Below are 14,912 nucleotides of genomic sequence, written 5' to 3' on the forward strand. Positions count from 1 at the left end.
GTTTTTTTTTTTTTTTTTTGTCCTTTTTGAGACTGGCTGCACTGCGCTCAGCCAGTGAGAACACCGGCCATCCCTATATAGGATCCAAACCTGCGGCAGGAGCACCACTGCGCTCCTGGCGCCGCACTCTCCCAAGTGAGCCACGGGGCCGGCCCCTTTTCATGAACTTTTTGAAGTACCCTCGTATACATACAATGGAATACTATTCAGCCTTTAAAAAGAAGGAAATTCTGACACATGCTACAACATGGATGAACCTTGAAGACATTATGCTAAGTAAGCCAGTCACAAAAGGACAGATAATGTGTGATTCCACTTATATGAGGTCCCCAGAGCAGTCAAATTAGTGCAGACAGAAAATAAAATGGTAGATGCCAGGGGCTGGGTGAGGGGAATGGGGAGCCATTGTTTAATGGGTACAGAATTTCAGTTTTGCAAGATGAGAAGAGCTCTGGAGCTGGATGGTGAAGACAGTTGCACAACAGTGTGAATGTATTTAATGCCACTGAACTGGACACTTAAAATAGTTAAGGTGGTAACTTTTGTTACATGTCACCACAATTACAAACAAAAGTGATACAGAACACTTCTAACATCTCTTTTCCTCTTAAGAACCCTCTGGACATCTTATCTGAAGGCAGTGGCGCTTTCCCAGTGTTCTGAGTGATAGCATCAGGCAACACTTCTAACATCTCTTTTCCTCTTAAGAACCCTCTGGACATCTTATCTGAAGGCAGTGGTGCTTTCCTGGTGTTCTGAGTGATAGCATCAGGTGAAGTAAGTTAGACTGTACGGGCTGCTCTCTCCTCCGGCTGACGTCCTGTCTCTGTGCCCTTCTGGTCCCTATCTTAGTAAGCACCATCCATATGCTTGATCTGGCATGGCCATTGGTGGGGGCTCAGAATTACTTTTTCTCTAGTGTCCTCATTGTGAATATGAGATAACAATACCAGTCTCAATTACCTGTCTCATCCGTGGTTGTGAGGATGAAATGAATTAGAAGTGTAAGGCACTAAGAACACTGCCTGGCATATGGTAGGTGTCATATAAGCATCTGATATTAGCATCCAGACCTAAGTAAGGCAAAGACGGTGAGTTTGCCCTGCAGGTCACCTTTAAAAATCTGAACCCGAATGACCTCGAACACAGCCAGAGAGCTGCGGTTTTGCCACAGTGCTTCCCAAGCCAGCTTCATGAATTTACCATACTTGCCTGGCCCCTGAAAGCAACAGTTTGCAACGCTGATCCCATATAACCCTCGGTCCTGCACTTTAGGGAAGAAAAAACTGAGGATCCAGAGAGCTAGTTCAAGGTCACAGTGAGTTAATGGTGAGCTGATAGGATTCCCAGTCCAGGGTTCTGTCCACCCACACTTTACAGACAGGGTCACAATCCATCTGCCCATGTTGTCTGTCCCTGCTGTCTGACTCAGCTGCAGCCTCTGCTGTCTGACCCAGCTGCTCACACGCTGAACAAACATCAGTAAATGACCTATCTCAGCTGAGGGGTTAAACTGAAAAGTCAACCCTTTCCACCAGCTGCCTTATTTTCCAGACCCATTATTCCCTCCAATGAAACGAGTGCAGTGAAACAACAGGAGAGAAGACAAAAATCTCACATACAGCCAGTGCTGCTGCCGCTGCTGCTGCTATAAATGTTGAAAAGCCTGCAGGCCCCTGGGGAACACAAACCTTTTTGCAGGCCCTTTAATTTCATTCTCTCCCAGAGCCTTGCAGGGTGAGATAGTAACTCACCCACAGCAAACACGTCAGTAACATCTTGCTCATACAACCAGTTACGAGCTCAGAGGCTGAAACCCAGGCGGGGAGCTTCCATTCCAATGCAGCTTTATACAGCTCTGGTAGGAAGAGTTTCCTGTCAAATGACTTCAAGAAAATCCCACATGGGAAACATGAAAGCATGACACAGATAAATTAGGAAGTGATTATTTGTCCTAAAAAGGGATTTTTACTTAATAAAGTGAACCTTATGAAAGAAGTCTTTTGTGTTTTTTAGACAACAATCTTTACTCGTACTTTGACAATATGGTTTAATTTGTAAAAATCCGGATCTCAAACATTTTGGGAAAACATCTATCATACAGAGCAAAGTGTAAGTAAATATCTTGTATATTTAAAAATGGAACTCTGGTCTATGAGACCCAGAAGAAGGCAATTAATAAATTATTCAATTAGGTGTATCTTTGTATTTCTAGTGTTTAAAATAAGAAGTCTTGATTGTAGGTCTTTTTGCATTCCAAATCTTTTTTTGAAATATTTTCTGAATTTAGTTCCTTGATGAAAACTGAGAGCTTTTTGATACATAATGTGCTTTTACAAAGAATAAGACATACTTTCATTTAAGGCAGAATCTTTCATTTAAACAGTCCTGAGAACAGAAGCATTCAACACTTTTTGATATTGTAGCTGAAGCAAAAAGAACACATTTTCCAATTGTTCTCTATATAAATATCAGGCAGAATTTATAAAGATAAAAATTATATATATACAAATACATACAAACACACACATACATATGTACACATAGGATCTCACAGCTGTGTGGTGATGTGACATATGGAAAGCATTTTCACATCCATTTCTTCATGTCTTCCTAACAACCACCTTGTGAAGATGGGACTCTGAAGCCCCAGGAAGTTAAGGGTAATAGACTCTCAGTTACTAAGACAGTGACACTGGTACTCAGATCCAGCTTCTCTGACTGTTAAGTCTATGCTTTTTCTGCCTTCTGTTCTGATGAGGTGCTTTATTGTGCATGCACAAACACACACACACACCCCAAATCTTCATACTGGAATTGAAAACAACAGCATATCTATTAGGTTGAACCGTATGATACTGCTAATGTTTAAATGTTTCTGGCCCACACAATTGGCAATTTCTTATGGGTCAACCCGATGCATCTCTGAATTGCTTGGCTCTGAGCTAATTTGGGTAAAGGTGGCCTTTTGATGGAGGAAAACCAACCTTTCTAGTGAGAAAATAAGGTTTTTTACACCGTCAATAAGCACCACACAACTTTCTAGGAAAGAGCTACCCATATGTCATGCTCTGGGGATGGCAAGACTCCCAGTTGCCTAAAGAAAGGTTGCGTGCTTCTGCGAAGGCACTGGGCTCTCAGATGGGACCGCTCACCTCCAGGGCCCCATGCCAGGGATGCTCACCAGAAATAAGTGTAAACTGGAACAAAACTGCTTGCACACTGCCCCGACCTCATGCCCTACCCCGTGGTCCCTGGGTGGGCTGCCCTCACCATGGGAACTGCCAGGGCGCCAGGGCTGTTTCCCATGCGGTGGGGAGGGCTGGGAACAGGGCATCTCTATGAACTCCTGTTTGCTTCTTCTTTCCCATGTTCTCTTTCAGTGGTGCCTGGGCATCCCCCCTACACACATATGCATCTTGGGGGGGGGGGGGGGGGGCGAGGAGGTTAGCATTTCCTTTCCCTACCACAAGGAATTGGGGCAGGGGGAGGGGGGAGTGGAGGAGGCAGAATTCAGAGGAAAAGCTGTGTCTGGGGAAAGATGTGGCACTAATTCAGAATGACCCATTTAAAAGGGCCATGGGAGGCAGTCCTGTGCTCTTGGGTTTTCAGCAGACAGAGCTGCACGTGTGTTTACATGCACATGCACACCCACACACTGCAGACTCTCACATTCACATGCTTTCCGACACCTACTTACATGCACATGCACACCCACACACTGCAGACTCTCACATTCACATGAGTCTCTCAGCACTCACCTGAAGTTGCGAAAATTCAGGCTAGTAGCAAGTGTAGTCACTTAACATCTGTTTCTCTCCCTGCCACCCCCTTTCCCTCTCTCCCTCTCATTCTCTCTCTCTCTCTCTCTCTCTCTCTCTGAGGGTACAAAGGGGACTTCGGTGAAAAAAAAGAGACGGTGATGGAGCAGGGCAGGTGAGAGCGGGACTGGTAAGGAGGAACACAGGAGAATTTAGGAACTCCAAAAGCTGCTACCACTGAGCGTCCACACACCTGCTGTGTGGTGATGTCACCAATGGAGGAGGGAGGTGGCAGCCAGAGGACCCCATATAGAAGCTACGTCATTTCTGGACATTGTACCTGTCTTCCTTCCTTCCTTCACCAACATCTAGTGGGCACCATCTACCACGTGCCGGCACTATGCCAGGTCCCGGGAAGCAGATGAGTGAGATCTGGAGGCTCCCAGGCCAGGCAGAGCCAGCCAAGCACCACCAGTGCCCCTGCTTCAGCCTCCAGACTTCAGACTGCCTCCAGACCACGGACTCAGGCGTCCTCCAGAACCATCAAATTCATCCCAGTTTCTTGCCTTGAAGGCTTTGTCTAGTCTGAGCCACCCTGGCCTCTTCTGTGAGGAGGAGGGAATTAATAACATTTATATTAAGTGGTTATTTTTCACTTTACCTCATTCATTGCATATCATTCCATTTCACAGATGTAAAAACTGAGGCACAAAGCAGTTAAGTCATTTGCCCAAGGTCCTCCTTAGGAAGCGGGTAGCTGGGACTCAGACCTCAGCTGACTGTCCCCTTGGCCCATGCTCTTAACCATGGCACTGGACAGCCTTTCAAGAAAAGGCCAAGAGAGCCTGGGAAACGGAATGGTGTCTTGCCACCATGAGAGACTGCTGGAGAGGAATAACACTTGAATGGTGGTCAGGAGATATGGGTTCAAGTCCCAGTCTTGCCACAAGCTTGATAGTAACTTGTTTTGTTTTGGCAGCTGGCCAGTATGGGGATCGAACCATGGACCTTAGTGTTACTATCACCATGCTCTAACCAACTGAGCTAACCGGCCAGCCCTTTGATTGTGACTTCGGACAAATCACTTAACCTCTCAGAGCTTCCTTTCCTATTTGAGAATTTTGCTGAGATGATCTCTCAGGCCCTTCTACTTTTAACAACCAATGACAAACAAGAAATTGCAATGACCATGCAAGCCAGTGGTCACATTTTAGCAATTTTTAAAGTCACTGAATGGGAAAGAGGTGGAATAGGGAGATGGGCACAACCATTGGCCAAGCCATGACTGGAAAGAATATGAATTGCATATGGAGGTGGCCCATCTGACACAGGCCTGCAGAGGGCAAGGAGAGAGTGTGAACTCTTTACCAGCCAGGTCTGCCTCAATGGGCCAGGGCTGGGCCAGCTCCAGTGGATTAAGGCCCAGGCCCAGTGATAGCAAAGGAGAGGGCAGGAAAGACACGCTGGGAAGAGGAGGTACTCACCATGACGATGTTGGCCAGATGGGCAGAGACGAGTGCATATACCCCTCCAGAAGAGCCCACCACTGGTGCCGTCATGTCAGCCACAGACACTGCCAAGGACCCTGGGACAGAAAGAGAGTGAGAATTCTCAAAGATGCTGCACTCGGCTCCCCCACCCCAGCCCCAGGCCTTGGACTCTGCAGCCTCGTTGCTGAGACTCCAGAGCTAGAGGATCCCTCTTCCTCCTTTGGTTCCACATTCCCTTGAAGCTTCCTATGCATTTCCTAGATTAATATATGATGGAAAGAACTGTTTGATTCTGCCTTCTCATGTCACAGATGGGAAGCAAAGACTCAAAGAAGGGAAGTGACTTGCCTGAAGTGGAACCGGGAGTATGACCCAGATCATCTGCTTCTCGTCCCAACCTCTGCCTGGCACTGTGCTAGCTCAGAGTTCTGGAGCAATAACGAAAATAGTAGCAGTAGTGATCAGAGAAACACTGCCACTTAGAGGGCACTGTGTCAGATACTGGACAAGCATTTTATATGCATTCTTCCCTCAGTCCTCAAGACAGTCCTTTGAGGCAGGTGCCTCACTGCAGAGATGAGGAAACTGAGCTGAGTCTCCTGGTAGGAGATACCAGAACCAGAATTTGATTCCAAGTCTGCCTGACACAAACCCCATGTTCTTGACCCAAGCCCGTGCTCTTGGCCTCTCTAGCAACCACTTCCCAAACTGGTACCGAGGTTAACCTCCACCCTTTACCACCACTCTCTCTGCCCAACAGCATCTAGAATCCTGCTCGGCATCATCTCCAACCTTTCTCCAGCCGAGCTAAATCACAAAAGGCCAACAGGATCTCTTGGGTGGGGCTCCTTGGGAGGAATAATGTCCTTGAAAAGTCACCGGGAAGAGAGAGAGAGATGATGTCATACCCTCTGGGGGAAAGGCAGAGTAGACGACTCTTGGTCTGGGGGATGACAAACTTTTGTCCTGGGAGGGAAGCTGGGCAGAGAGGCGATGGGGAATTTATTGTTCTGGTCTCATTTAAGTGTGATCAATGCTTTGGCTTCCAGGGAAGGACATAGGAGACTAAAAATAACTAGGAGGTAGAGCCCAAGGCTCCGAAGATGGGGGTGGCTGGCCTGGGTGAGCGTGCAAAAGTCACCACTGGAAATGCCCGCAGGCTCATGAGCCAATTAGGCGCTGGAGAGAGGCGGCACAGGCGGAAAGCTGAATTCCGCAGGTTCTATAGGGCGGAGCATCCATGACTTAGCAGGAGGATGGGTCCAGCCCAGGAACCAGAGTGCCTCATGGCTGGATATAGGGAGCTCCCATAACATCATCCACCTCCTCCCACCCCACCTCCCTCAAGGCTCCTCCATTCAATGAGATCCCTCCAGGAAGAGGTCCCCACAACCAATTCTTGGTCTCCCAGGGGATGTAATCAGTAAAAACCCAAACTGTCATGAACTGAGGACTCCGAAGTCCTTCTCCCTTCCCAGGGCAACTATAAATCTTTCATGCCTTCCCTCTGGCTTTAATTAGGTATTGATCTATTGTCAGTTAACTTTCTTTTTTTTTTTTCCCTGCCTAACCACAGGGTCAGACATATATAACAGGAGAAAAAAATCCGAGGGTGGCAAACAGACAGGCAGCGGGATCTGCATGACAAAGGATTCCCACGCTCTCCTGCGGGGCCGTGTGAGAAGGCTGCATTGCAGGGCTGCGGAGGGCTGGCAGCCCAAACTGCACCTCATTAATTACCACTTGGACAGAGGAAGCCCCAGCCTCCAGGGCTGGACTCTCTTCTGGCAGCAGGTCCCTACAAACCGGTCCAGAGCGTGATCCACCAGGGCCCCTGCCAGGGTCAAGCCTGCTCACACTGACCTTTTCCTCACCCTGCCATGGTTCAGAGTCCTGACCCCAGGGCCAAGGGTCACTTTGGGATGTGGCAGGAATATGGAATGGGGGTGTAGTTGGCTAGCTGTGTGCCCTTGGGCATAAGCCCTTGAATTCTTCAGGCTTCAGTTTTCACATCTGCGAAATGAGGAGGTCTAAAGCTTTCCAATTTGTGAGCAGCAAGTTTTCAAAGGAAAGCTTTATGGGACCGCCTAACCATGGCCAGAGCACAGAGAGCAGCTCTGGCTAAATGGGGATGGGGACTAGGGAGCAAAGTTTGCCACCCACAGGAGAGGGCCTCAAAAGTTCCTCCTACATCAGGAATTCAATAATCTGAGTCTTGGCCTAATATCCTGGGGCCGAGGCTTGGATCCTGGTTCGAAGATCTTGAAGGTAATGGCCTGGACCCACCTGCCCTCCATTTGTGGTATAAATTATACCTCAAATTATTGCAGATTAGCCCTGGACTAGAGTGACTGGCAGAGACAAAACACAAACATGAGGGTGTACACATATAAATAGAGTAATAAAGGCCACCCCCAGGCAGAAAGTGTGGGCCAGGCAGGATTCCTCCACAGCTGTTATGAACCTGCCAGATGACAGTTTGATAAGGCCAGTATGAATCCCACAGAAGTCATGGGGGCAGAGGACAGGAAGTGACACACCACACCTCTGCACAGCGCAGACCAAGAGACTAGTGCTAGTCAGGGCTAAGAATTTTCCAAAAAGAATTCTGGATCCATGCTAGCACACAGATAAATTGGGGACTTGTGAATGGATTAATAATGGTGGTCACGGGCATGGTTCTGAGGGCTTTAAAAGGAGAGCACGTGAGTGTTTCTGTCTCTGTTCTTCCATTTTCTGCCATGTAAGACCACTGGGTCACTGTTGCCACCACCAAGACCCTGGCCAGATGTGTTCCCTAGACTTTGCACTTCCCAGCCTCCGAAAGTATAAACAATAAATTTTGTTTTCTTTTTTTTTTTTTTTAAAAGATGACCGGTAAGGGGATCTTAACCCTTGACTTGGTGTTGTCAGCACCACGCTCAGCCAGTGAGCGAACCGGCCATCCCTATATGGGATCCGAACCCGGGGCCTTGGTGTTATCAGCACCGCACTCTCCCGAGTGAGCCACGGGTCAGCCCGGCCTGGAAAAATTTAAAGCAGGTGTTCTTTAACATCTTCCCTGGCTGCTGAAAAAAAATCCAAATAAAAATTGGCAGAACATTATCTTTAAGCAATGTAACTTTATTTATGTATTCTTTTATTTATTCTACAAACATTTATTGCTTAACATGTGCCAAACCCTGTGTTAGGCTCTGGGGATGCACACACGGCTTATAATCTATATAATCTATAGTAAAATCTCGGTGCTACATTTAAGATACTGGTTTTTAAAGTACCTAAATTGTTAGCCGTCCAATTGTTAGCTGTGAGTGAGTTAAACATCGGTCTCAAGCACTGGTTCAAAGAGCAGGGCCTGGGAAGGGCTCCACCCCAGTTCTACTACTTTGCAGCTGAGCAAAGTGAGCGAGTCATTTCACCTCTGAACTGCCTGTAAAACAGGGGTGTTAGTCCCCCACCCGGAGGATCATTGTGATGCATACAGGTGATAACATACATGAACCCTTTATCATATGCCTGGAGCACCATACCTGCTCAGTTGAGGCCAGCCATCACTGTTACAAAATGGGAAGGCCCTGGACTTGGAATACATTCACTGGGCAAGAATTAGAGAGTATGGCCAGATATCTACTAGGGCCTTGGTTTCTGACAATAAATCATCTGCACAAAGGAAAAGGCCTAGCTTTTGGTTCTCTTCACACTGTGGTAGTGGTTTAGAGTAAACAGCCACTGTCTCCCCACTGCATGTCACCTGGTATGGGCAAGGTCTGAGTCATTTTGAATCTTATTTTTGTCTTCTAGGTTACTGGCATTCCCATCTAATTGAATACGAGTATCTTCCTTGTTCCTCGCCATTTAACATCTGGGTTCCTGGGTATCCAGCTATGGAAACTGCAGCTATAAATCCCCAGATGGCAGGACTAGGGGGTGTGTGGGTGGCTGAGCTAGTCTGGCACATAGAGATGCTCACTAGACCTTTGTCAAGGACGTGGTAGGTGCTAGATTCAGGGAGAGGCTTGCAGAAGTGCTGGCCAAGGTGGCCAAAGGTTCAAACCCCAGCACACAGAGGAGCTACGGAGGTGGTGCTGGGTGACTCTCTCAGCCTCGGGTGGGTGGGGTGGGACCGTTCCCTCCTCGATTTCTGAAACCACCTCAGTTACTCCCAGGGTCCCACCCAGCCTGCCTGTTTACAAAGCTGATTCTGCCCTCCTCTCCTGATGACAACTTTAATGCCACTCAGAAAGGATTAAGATCTTACTTAAACATACACGCAAAGCTCCCTTGGGCACAGCTGTCAAGCTGAAAAGCTGAGGCGGCAAACCTTGTTTAAAAAAAAAAAAAAAAAAAAGGCCAGCAGTAAAGTTGGAAACATCACGAGGGAGATCCCTATGTTCGGAAGCCTGGTAGGGAGACTTTCCCTGCAGAAATCCATTCTGCTCTCTGCAGCTCACTCCACTCCTCCTCACCTCCCACTGGGAGGGCTCACTGAAAGTCATGCTGGTCACTCCCTATCCATGAGGGATGATCCCCTGCCACAGCCACATGTGTGCTGAGGTAGCCGGAGACCTCAGACTCCTGCAGCTGTAGTGAGAGCCCACTACCTCTCAGGCCAGACTCTCTTGTCAGCAGTGCGTCAAGCAAGGTGACAGTGGCTGGTCTGGGTAGAGGAAAGGTCTTCCTTTGGGTACAGGTGCTGTCCTGGTCAGGGAGATACCAGCTACCCCCCCACCTTTGATGCCCCGCCAGGGATCTCGCTGTGTCCTTGCAGCATTTACACAGCCCTGTGATTCCATGTGCTGCCTCACTCCACCCTCCCAACATCCCCACAGGCAAGTCCCAACAGTTTCTTCTTAAAGCATAATGGGGCTCAGAGAGGTTAAGAAATCTCCCCAGGCTCACACAGCTACAAAATGATGACATGAAGACTGAAAGTCATTCTGCTTGTTCCAAAACCTGTGCGCTCCTCTCCTTCACCTTCACACACCTCGCTCTCTGGCTGGCAGTCCCCTTTCCAGCCTGCTGGGGAAGGGGAGAGATTTGCCTGGAGGACAGCCCTAGTAGTCAGGAGCCTTGGTGATGAGGCTGCTCTGTGTGCCCTGGAAGCCTGGGGCCTGCCCCATACCACGGGGTCTCCCAGCCTGCCCTGGGGAGGTTTACCCTGTGGACGTGGGGCCTATCTGCCTACCTGCCACAATGCCAGCCATGTAGACAAGCCCGATCCGGGTGGCTCCATGCACCATCTCCAGGGGCACCCCCACCAGCAACTGCAGCACCACATTGAGTCCCAGGTGTTCTATCCTGTGACAGAGAGACCACACTCATTCATTCATTCATTCATGCATTCACTCATTCAGCAAACATTGCAGGTCAGGATACCTGGGATCCAGCAGTGAACAGGGCTAACTCTGCCAGTGAGGAGCTCACAGTCTCGGGGAGGAAGGGCAGTGCAGACAGTCCCTCATAGGAATAGCATTCCTTCCAGCTGGGCGAGAACCCATGCAGGGCCTGGGTGCTGGCTGGAAGTGTCTGCCCTTGCCACAGTGACAGGGACAACAGTCCCTCATAGGAATAGCATTCCTTCCAGCTGGGCGAGAACCCATGCAGGGCCTGGGTGGTGGCTGGAAGTGTCTGCCCTTGCCACAGTGACAGGGACTGACCACAGTCAAGATCCAGCAACTCCGTCGGTTAACATGTGAGAAGCCAAGCCTCAGAGAGTGGCAGAGACTGGCTTAAAGTCACTGCTGAGTGACCAAGTGAGCAGGTTAGTGGCCAAGCTGGGACCACAGTGATCTGCCTGACGCGCTCCAGTCACCAGCCCACGTGGTCTCTGGCTCTCTATTTGTAAGAGCTATGATATTTAAAGAGAAAGATGTTCTCAGAACAAGTGCAGGCATTAAAGATACCGCTTGTACTTAATAATTCAAAGTTTTCTCTTCAAGTCACCTAGGAGAGGCTTCTCCTTTCTCAGATGAGAAGGGACCAGTTCTGCTCCAAACCTCTCAGGGCTAAGAGATGGGAACCCAGGTTTTCTGACCCTGTGAATGCCTTCCTCTGTACGCTACTTGACACCTATGACCAGATCTTGTTGCTAAACATGTGGGGTAACCAGCCAAGTGCACGTGTTACCAGAAAAGATTGTTAACATTGCTATTATTAAGTCGATGTGGTGCTTTTAAGTTTACAGACAACGTTAACATCCATGGTCTCATTTAAACTGGGCTTACAGCACCTGGGCAGCTCCCTAGGGATGGTGTAAGCTGTGCAGTAACAGAGCACATAATAAGGGTCAGGGGCCTGGCCTGGGTCACAGTCTTGCTCCTGGTCTGCAGGGCTCTGCCTGGAGGCCCAACTGTGCTATGTGGAGGACACGTGGGTACCTGCTTACTCAGGAGGCACCTGCGAAGTTGCTCAGACAGATTGGGCTGTGTCCTGAATTCCCACCATGCTGGCATCTTCTACTCTCCACTGACTGTGCTAGCTCAAGGATTCTACAGAGATTAGCAATGTCAGAAGAATTCACTGGGGCCGGCCCGTGGCTCACTCGGGAGAGTGCGGTGCTGATAACACCAAGCCAAGGGTTAAGATCCGCTTACCAGTCAATTTTAAAAAAAAAAAAAGAAAAGAAAAAGAAAAATTCACTGGAAAGGAGTTGGTTGATAGCATCAGACTAATAGTTGTAGGGGTCTTAGAGGTTTTCTGGTCCCATGCCCTTACTTTATAGCCTCAGAACCTGAGACTGGAAGAGGCTAGGTGAGGAGAACCCAGCACTCCTGCCTCTCAGTCTGAACTCCTTCTTCACTACCATACTGACTTCTGGATTCCCAGGCCCACAGTATGCCTCTGAGTAATGGGTTACCTTGCTGGGAGCTCCCCAGATGCTGGCCAGGTGCCCCTATCTTCTGTTTATGGCTGTGCTTATCTTTGCTGCACCAGCCAAGAGCACCTCCCTCAAAATCCATAGACCTGGAGAATCCTCTCAGGGTTCTCGCTGGCAGGCACTGCCCCATCAGGAGCAACTGCCAGGAAAAGGGCTGAGGCCACCCTGTGGGCCTCAGCTGCGGCATCTGTGCCCTGTCCACTGCAAGCACACTGCTTTTGGCTCCCGGAGGCAGAGAATGAAGCAAGAAGGCTTTGGCCATTCCCCTCCCTCACCCGAGGGACTAGGGAAGGTCAGAGGACAGTCTTTAACATAAGGCAGGTAGTCCCAACCCATGTGCAGCCACTGGCTTGGCAGCCCGGGCAGGGAAGCCCCCAGTTTCTATTGTCTCCTGTTGGCTCATGAGAAGACTGAAGCAGGACACGCCTCCCTCACTCTGCTCCCTAGCCCTGTGAGATCAAAGCCTGGGAATTCCAGGCAAGGCAATCAGCCCATACTGATGGTGCCCTTTGGCCCAGAATGGAAACATTCATTGGCAACTGCTGAGATGCCTCCTCACCCTAAAGCCCGTTAGGGATGGGCTCTTGTGCCGGCTTCAGAGGCTTAGCAGGAAGGGAGGCTCACAACAGAACTCCCTCTTGGCCATTGTGGGTCTTTCTGCTGAGGAATAGGAATGATGGGGCCATTGGGCCAGAGTTATCCTTTCCCATTTCCAACCCCACGGTAAGGCACCCCCAGGGTTTTCCCCAAACAGTAAGCTCCTTCACTTCTCTGGAGAGGCTATAGAAGACACCACAGAGCCCTGGTCTCTGGGGTTTCTACTTTCCCAACTTCTGCTATGTAAGAACAGCCTCCAGCCAAGATCACTGCTCTTCAAGAGACTTGGACCTGGATGGTCACCGGGTCAGCTGGTAGGTCCTTTTCATGAGAACTGATTGCATTCCAGCCCCAAAAGAGGCCACAGAACTCTGTAAACAGAAACTATAATTATTGCCAGAGTACCTTAAGAAGACCCTCACCACAGATGGAAACCACCTTGGGAAGAAGGCGGTTTCAATAAATTAGTCCTTTCTTTCACTTGTGTGGGCACTCACACACACAGTTTATGGACAATGAATCTGGTGGCTGATCATATGACCCTCTTTGCCTTGGCCACTAGGAAACTCAGAACAAATTTTCAACCCACCTCGAGCAAATACATGGAATCACATGCTGAGTATGTGTGTGTTGATGTCATTGTTGGCTTTTTTTTTTTTTTTTTCTTTTTGTCTTTTTCCGTGTCCGGCAACGGATCGCAACCCTCAGTGTTGCCCCCGTACCGGACCGGGGACCGGCAACGGGACCGCAACCCTCGGTGTCGCTCCCGCGCCTCGCTCAGCCAGTGAGCGGGAACCGGTCTGTATGTGGGATCCGAACCCTCGGGCGGGAGCGCCGCCGCGCTTCCCAAGCGGCGCACTATCCAGTGCGCCACCAGGCCAGCCCTCATTGTTGGCTTTTAGCATTTTCCCCCCAATATTTTCCCTTTCCCTTACAGTATCAATAATTTACTCGTGTATTTTAGTATCAGGTAAGTTTCAAGCAGCCATCTCAAATCCTATGTCCAAGTAGATAAAAATAAACTAAAAAATAGATTTCAGTCCAGGCTACCTGGACCACTTATTTTTCTGTAGTGACTCCTGACAGCGAAAGAAGACAGGTACTCACCCTGCATGCATGAAGATATACGTCAGGTAGCGCCAAGCCTGTGCTCGGAGCTGAGGGTGGTAAACCAGGGAGTTCTTCAAGTAACGTGGATGGGTTACCTGCAGCACAAATTGATCCAGCGACACCCCATTATAGAGGAAAAAGGCAACCTGGATGGAAGCACAGAACACAGAGGCCTGTTACTAGGTGAAAAACTGCCCAGGAATCTCCCCCTTGCGCTGACACTGGGGATCCCTGCAGGAAGTCATCACCTTTCCTTCTCAGGGATTGAGGGACAACCCCACAGCCAGTGCCCAACTTAGCTTTCAACCATCTCTTATCTCACTTCTGTTTAGTTATTTTGTGTTACATGGTCACAACATGGTCAGATGGTCTCTTTGCCCATATTTCCTTGGTGCTAAGCAGGCAGGGTTTGGAGGATTTTAAACTTTAATTCCAGTAATAACTCATTCACCCACTTGGGGGATGATGCATTCCATATAGGTTGATTTCGCAGATGACTGAAGCAGACTTGTTTAAGCCCTAAAAGGGTATTTATTTTAACTATTTTTCTATGGAGCTCTTTCTAAAATGTATCATTTATGTCCCTGTGTTCTTAATCAGGGCATGTGCACAACTGATTAAGGATTTCTCAGGTATTGATCTGGGCTATAAGAGTGATGTCTTCTCCAGTAACTGAGGAGGATGGGGTTTTTGCTCCTACGCTAAATGGCCCCAAATTCCTGTATTTCTTTAAGACTCAGATCTGCTTTTGAATGTTCTTTAGTCGTCTCCCTCACTGCCAGGCCGTCAGCTGCTACTTTTTATTGCTTGCTGGTCGTGGGCTCCTTTTAGCTGCTTCCCACCATGTCCCTTCTACCAGGTACTCCAAAATGTTCATGGAAATATATATGCATATATTACATATGTATATATATAATATATGCATATATTATATATAATTATATATATCATCTTTTAATTCTATTTTTCTCCATGAACTTTTTTTTTTTTTCCTTTTTGTCATTTTTCGTGTCCGGCAACGGATCGCAACCCTCAGTGTCGCGCCCGTACCGGACCGGGACCGGCAACGGGATCACA

The 14,912-nt window shown here is 48.6% G+C and overlaps 1 protein-coding gene across 2 annotated transcripts in view; it reads right to left on the reverse strand.

Annotated features, from left to right (window-relative positions):
- Positions 1-14,912, reverse strand: part of RHBDL3 (rhomboid, veinlet-like 3 (Drosophila)) — a 42,464-nt gene that overhangs the window by 6,905 nt on the left and 20,647 nt on the right. For both annotated transcript variants that reach the window (XM_008571105.1, XM_008571106.1), the window contains 3 exons: positions 13,833-13,981; positions 10,437-10,549; positions 5,246-5,346 (listed from right to left, as the gene is read on the reverse strand). In XM_008571105.1, coding sequence (XP_008569327.1) covers positions 5,246-5,346; positions 10,437-10,549; positions 13,833-13,981 — 363 coding nt within the window. The remainder of the gene's footprint in view (positions 1-5,245; positions 5,347-10,436; positions 10,550-13,832; positions 13,982-14,912) is intronic.

The sequence above is a fragment of the Galeopterus variegatus genome, unplaced genomic scaffold, assembly GCF_000696425.1.
Source record: "Galeopterus variegatus unplaced genomic scaffold, G_variegatus-3.0.2 Scaffold660, whole genome shotgun sequence".
Classification (NCBI taxonomy): domain Eukaryota; kingdom Metazoa; phylum Chordata; class Mammalia; order Dermoptera; family Cynocephalidae; genus Galeopterus; species Galeopterus variegatus.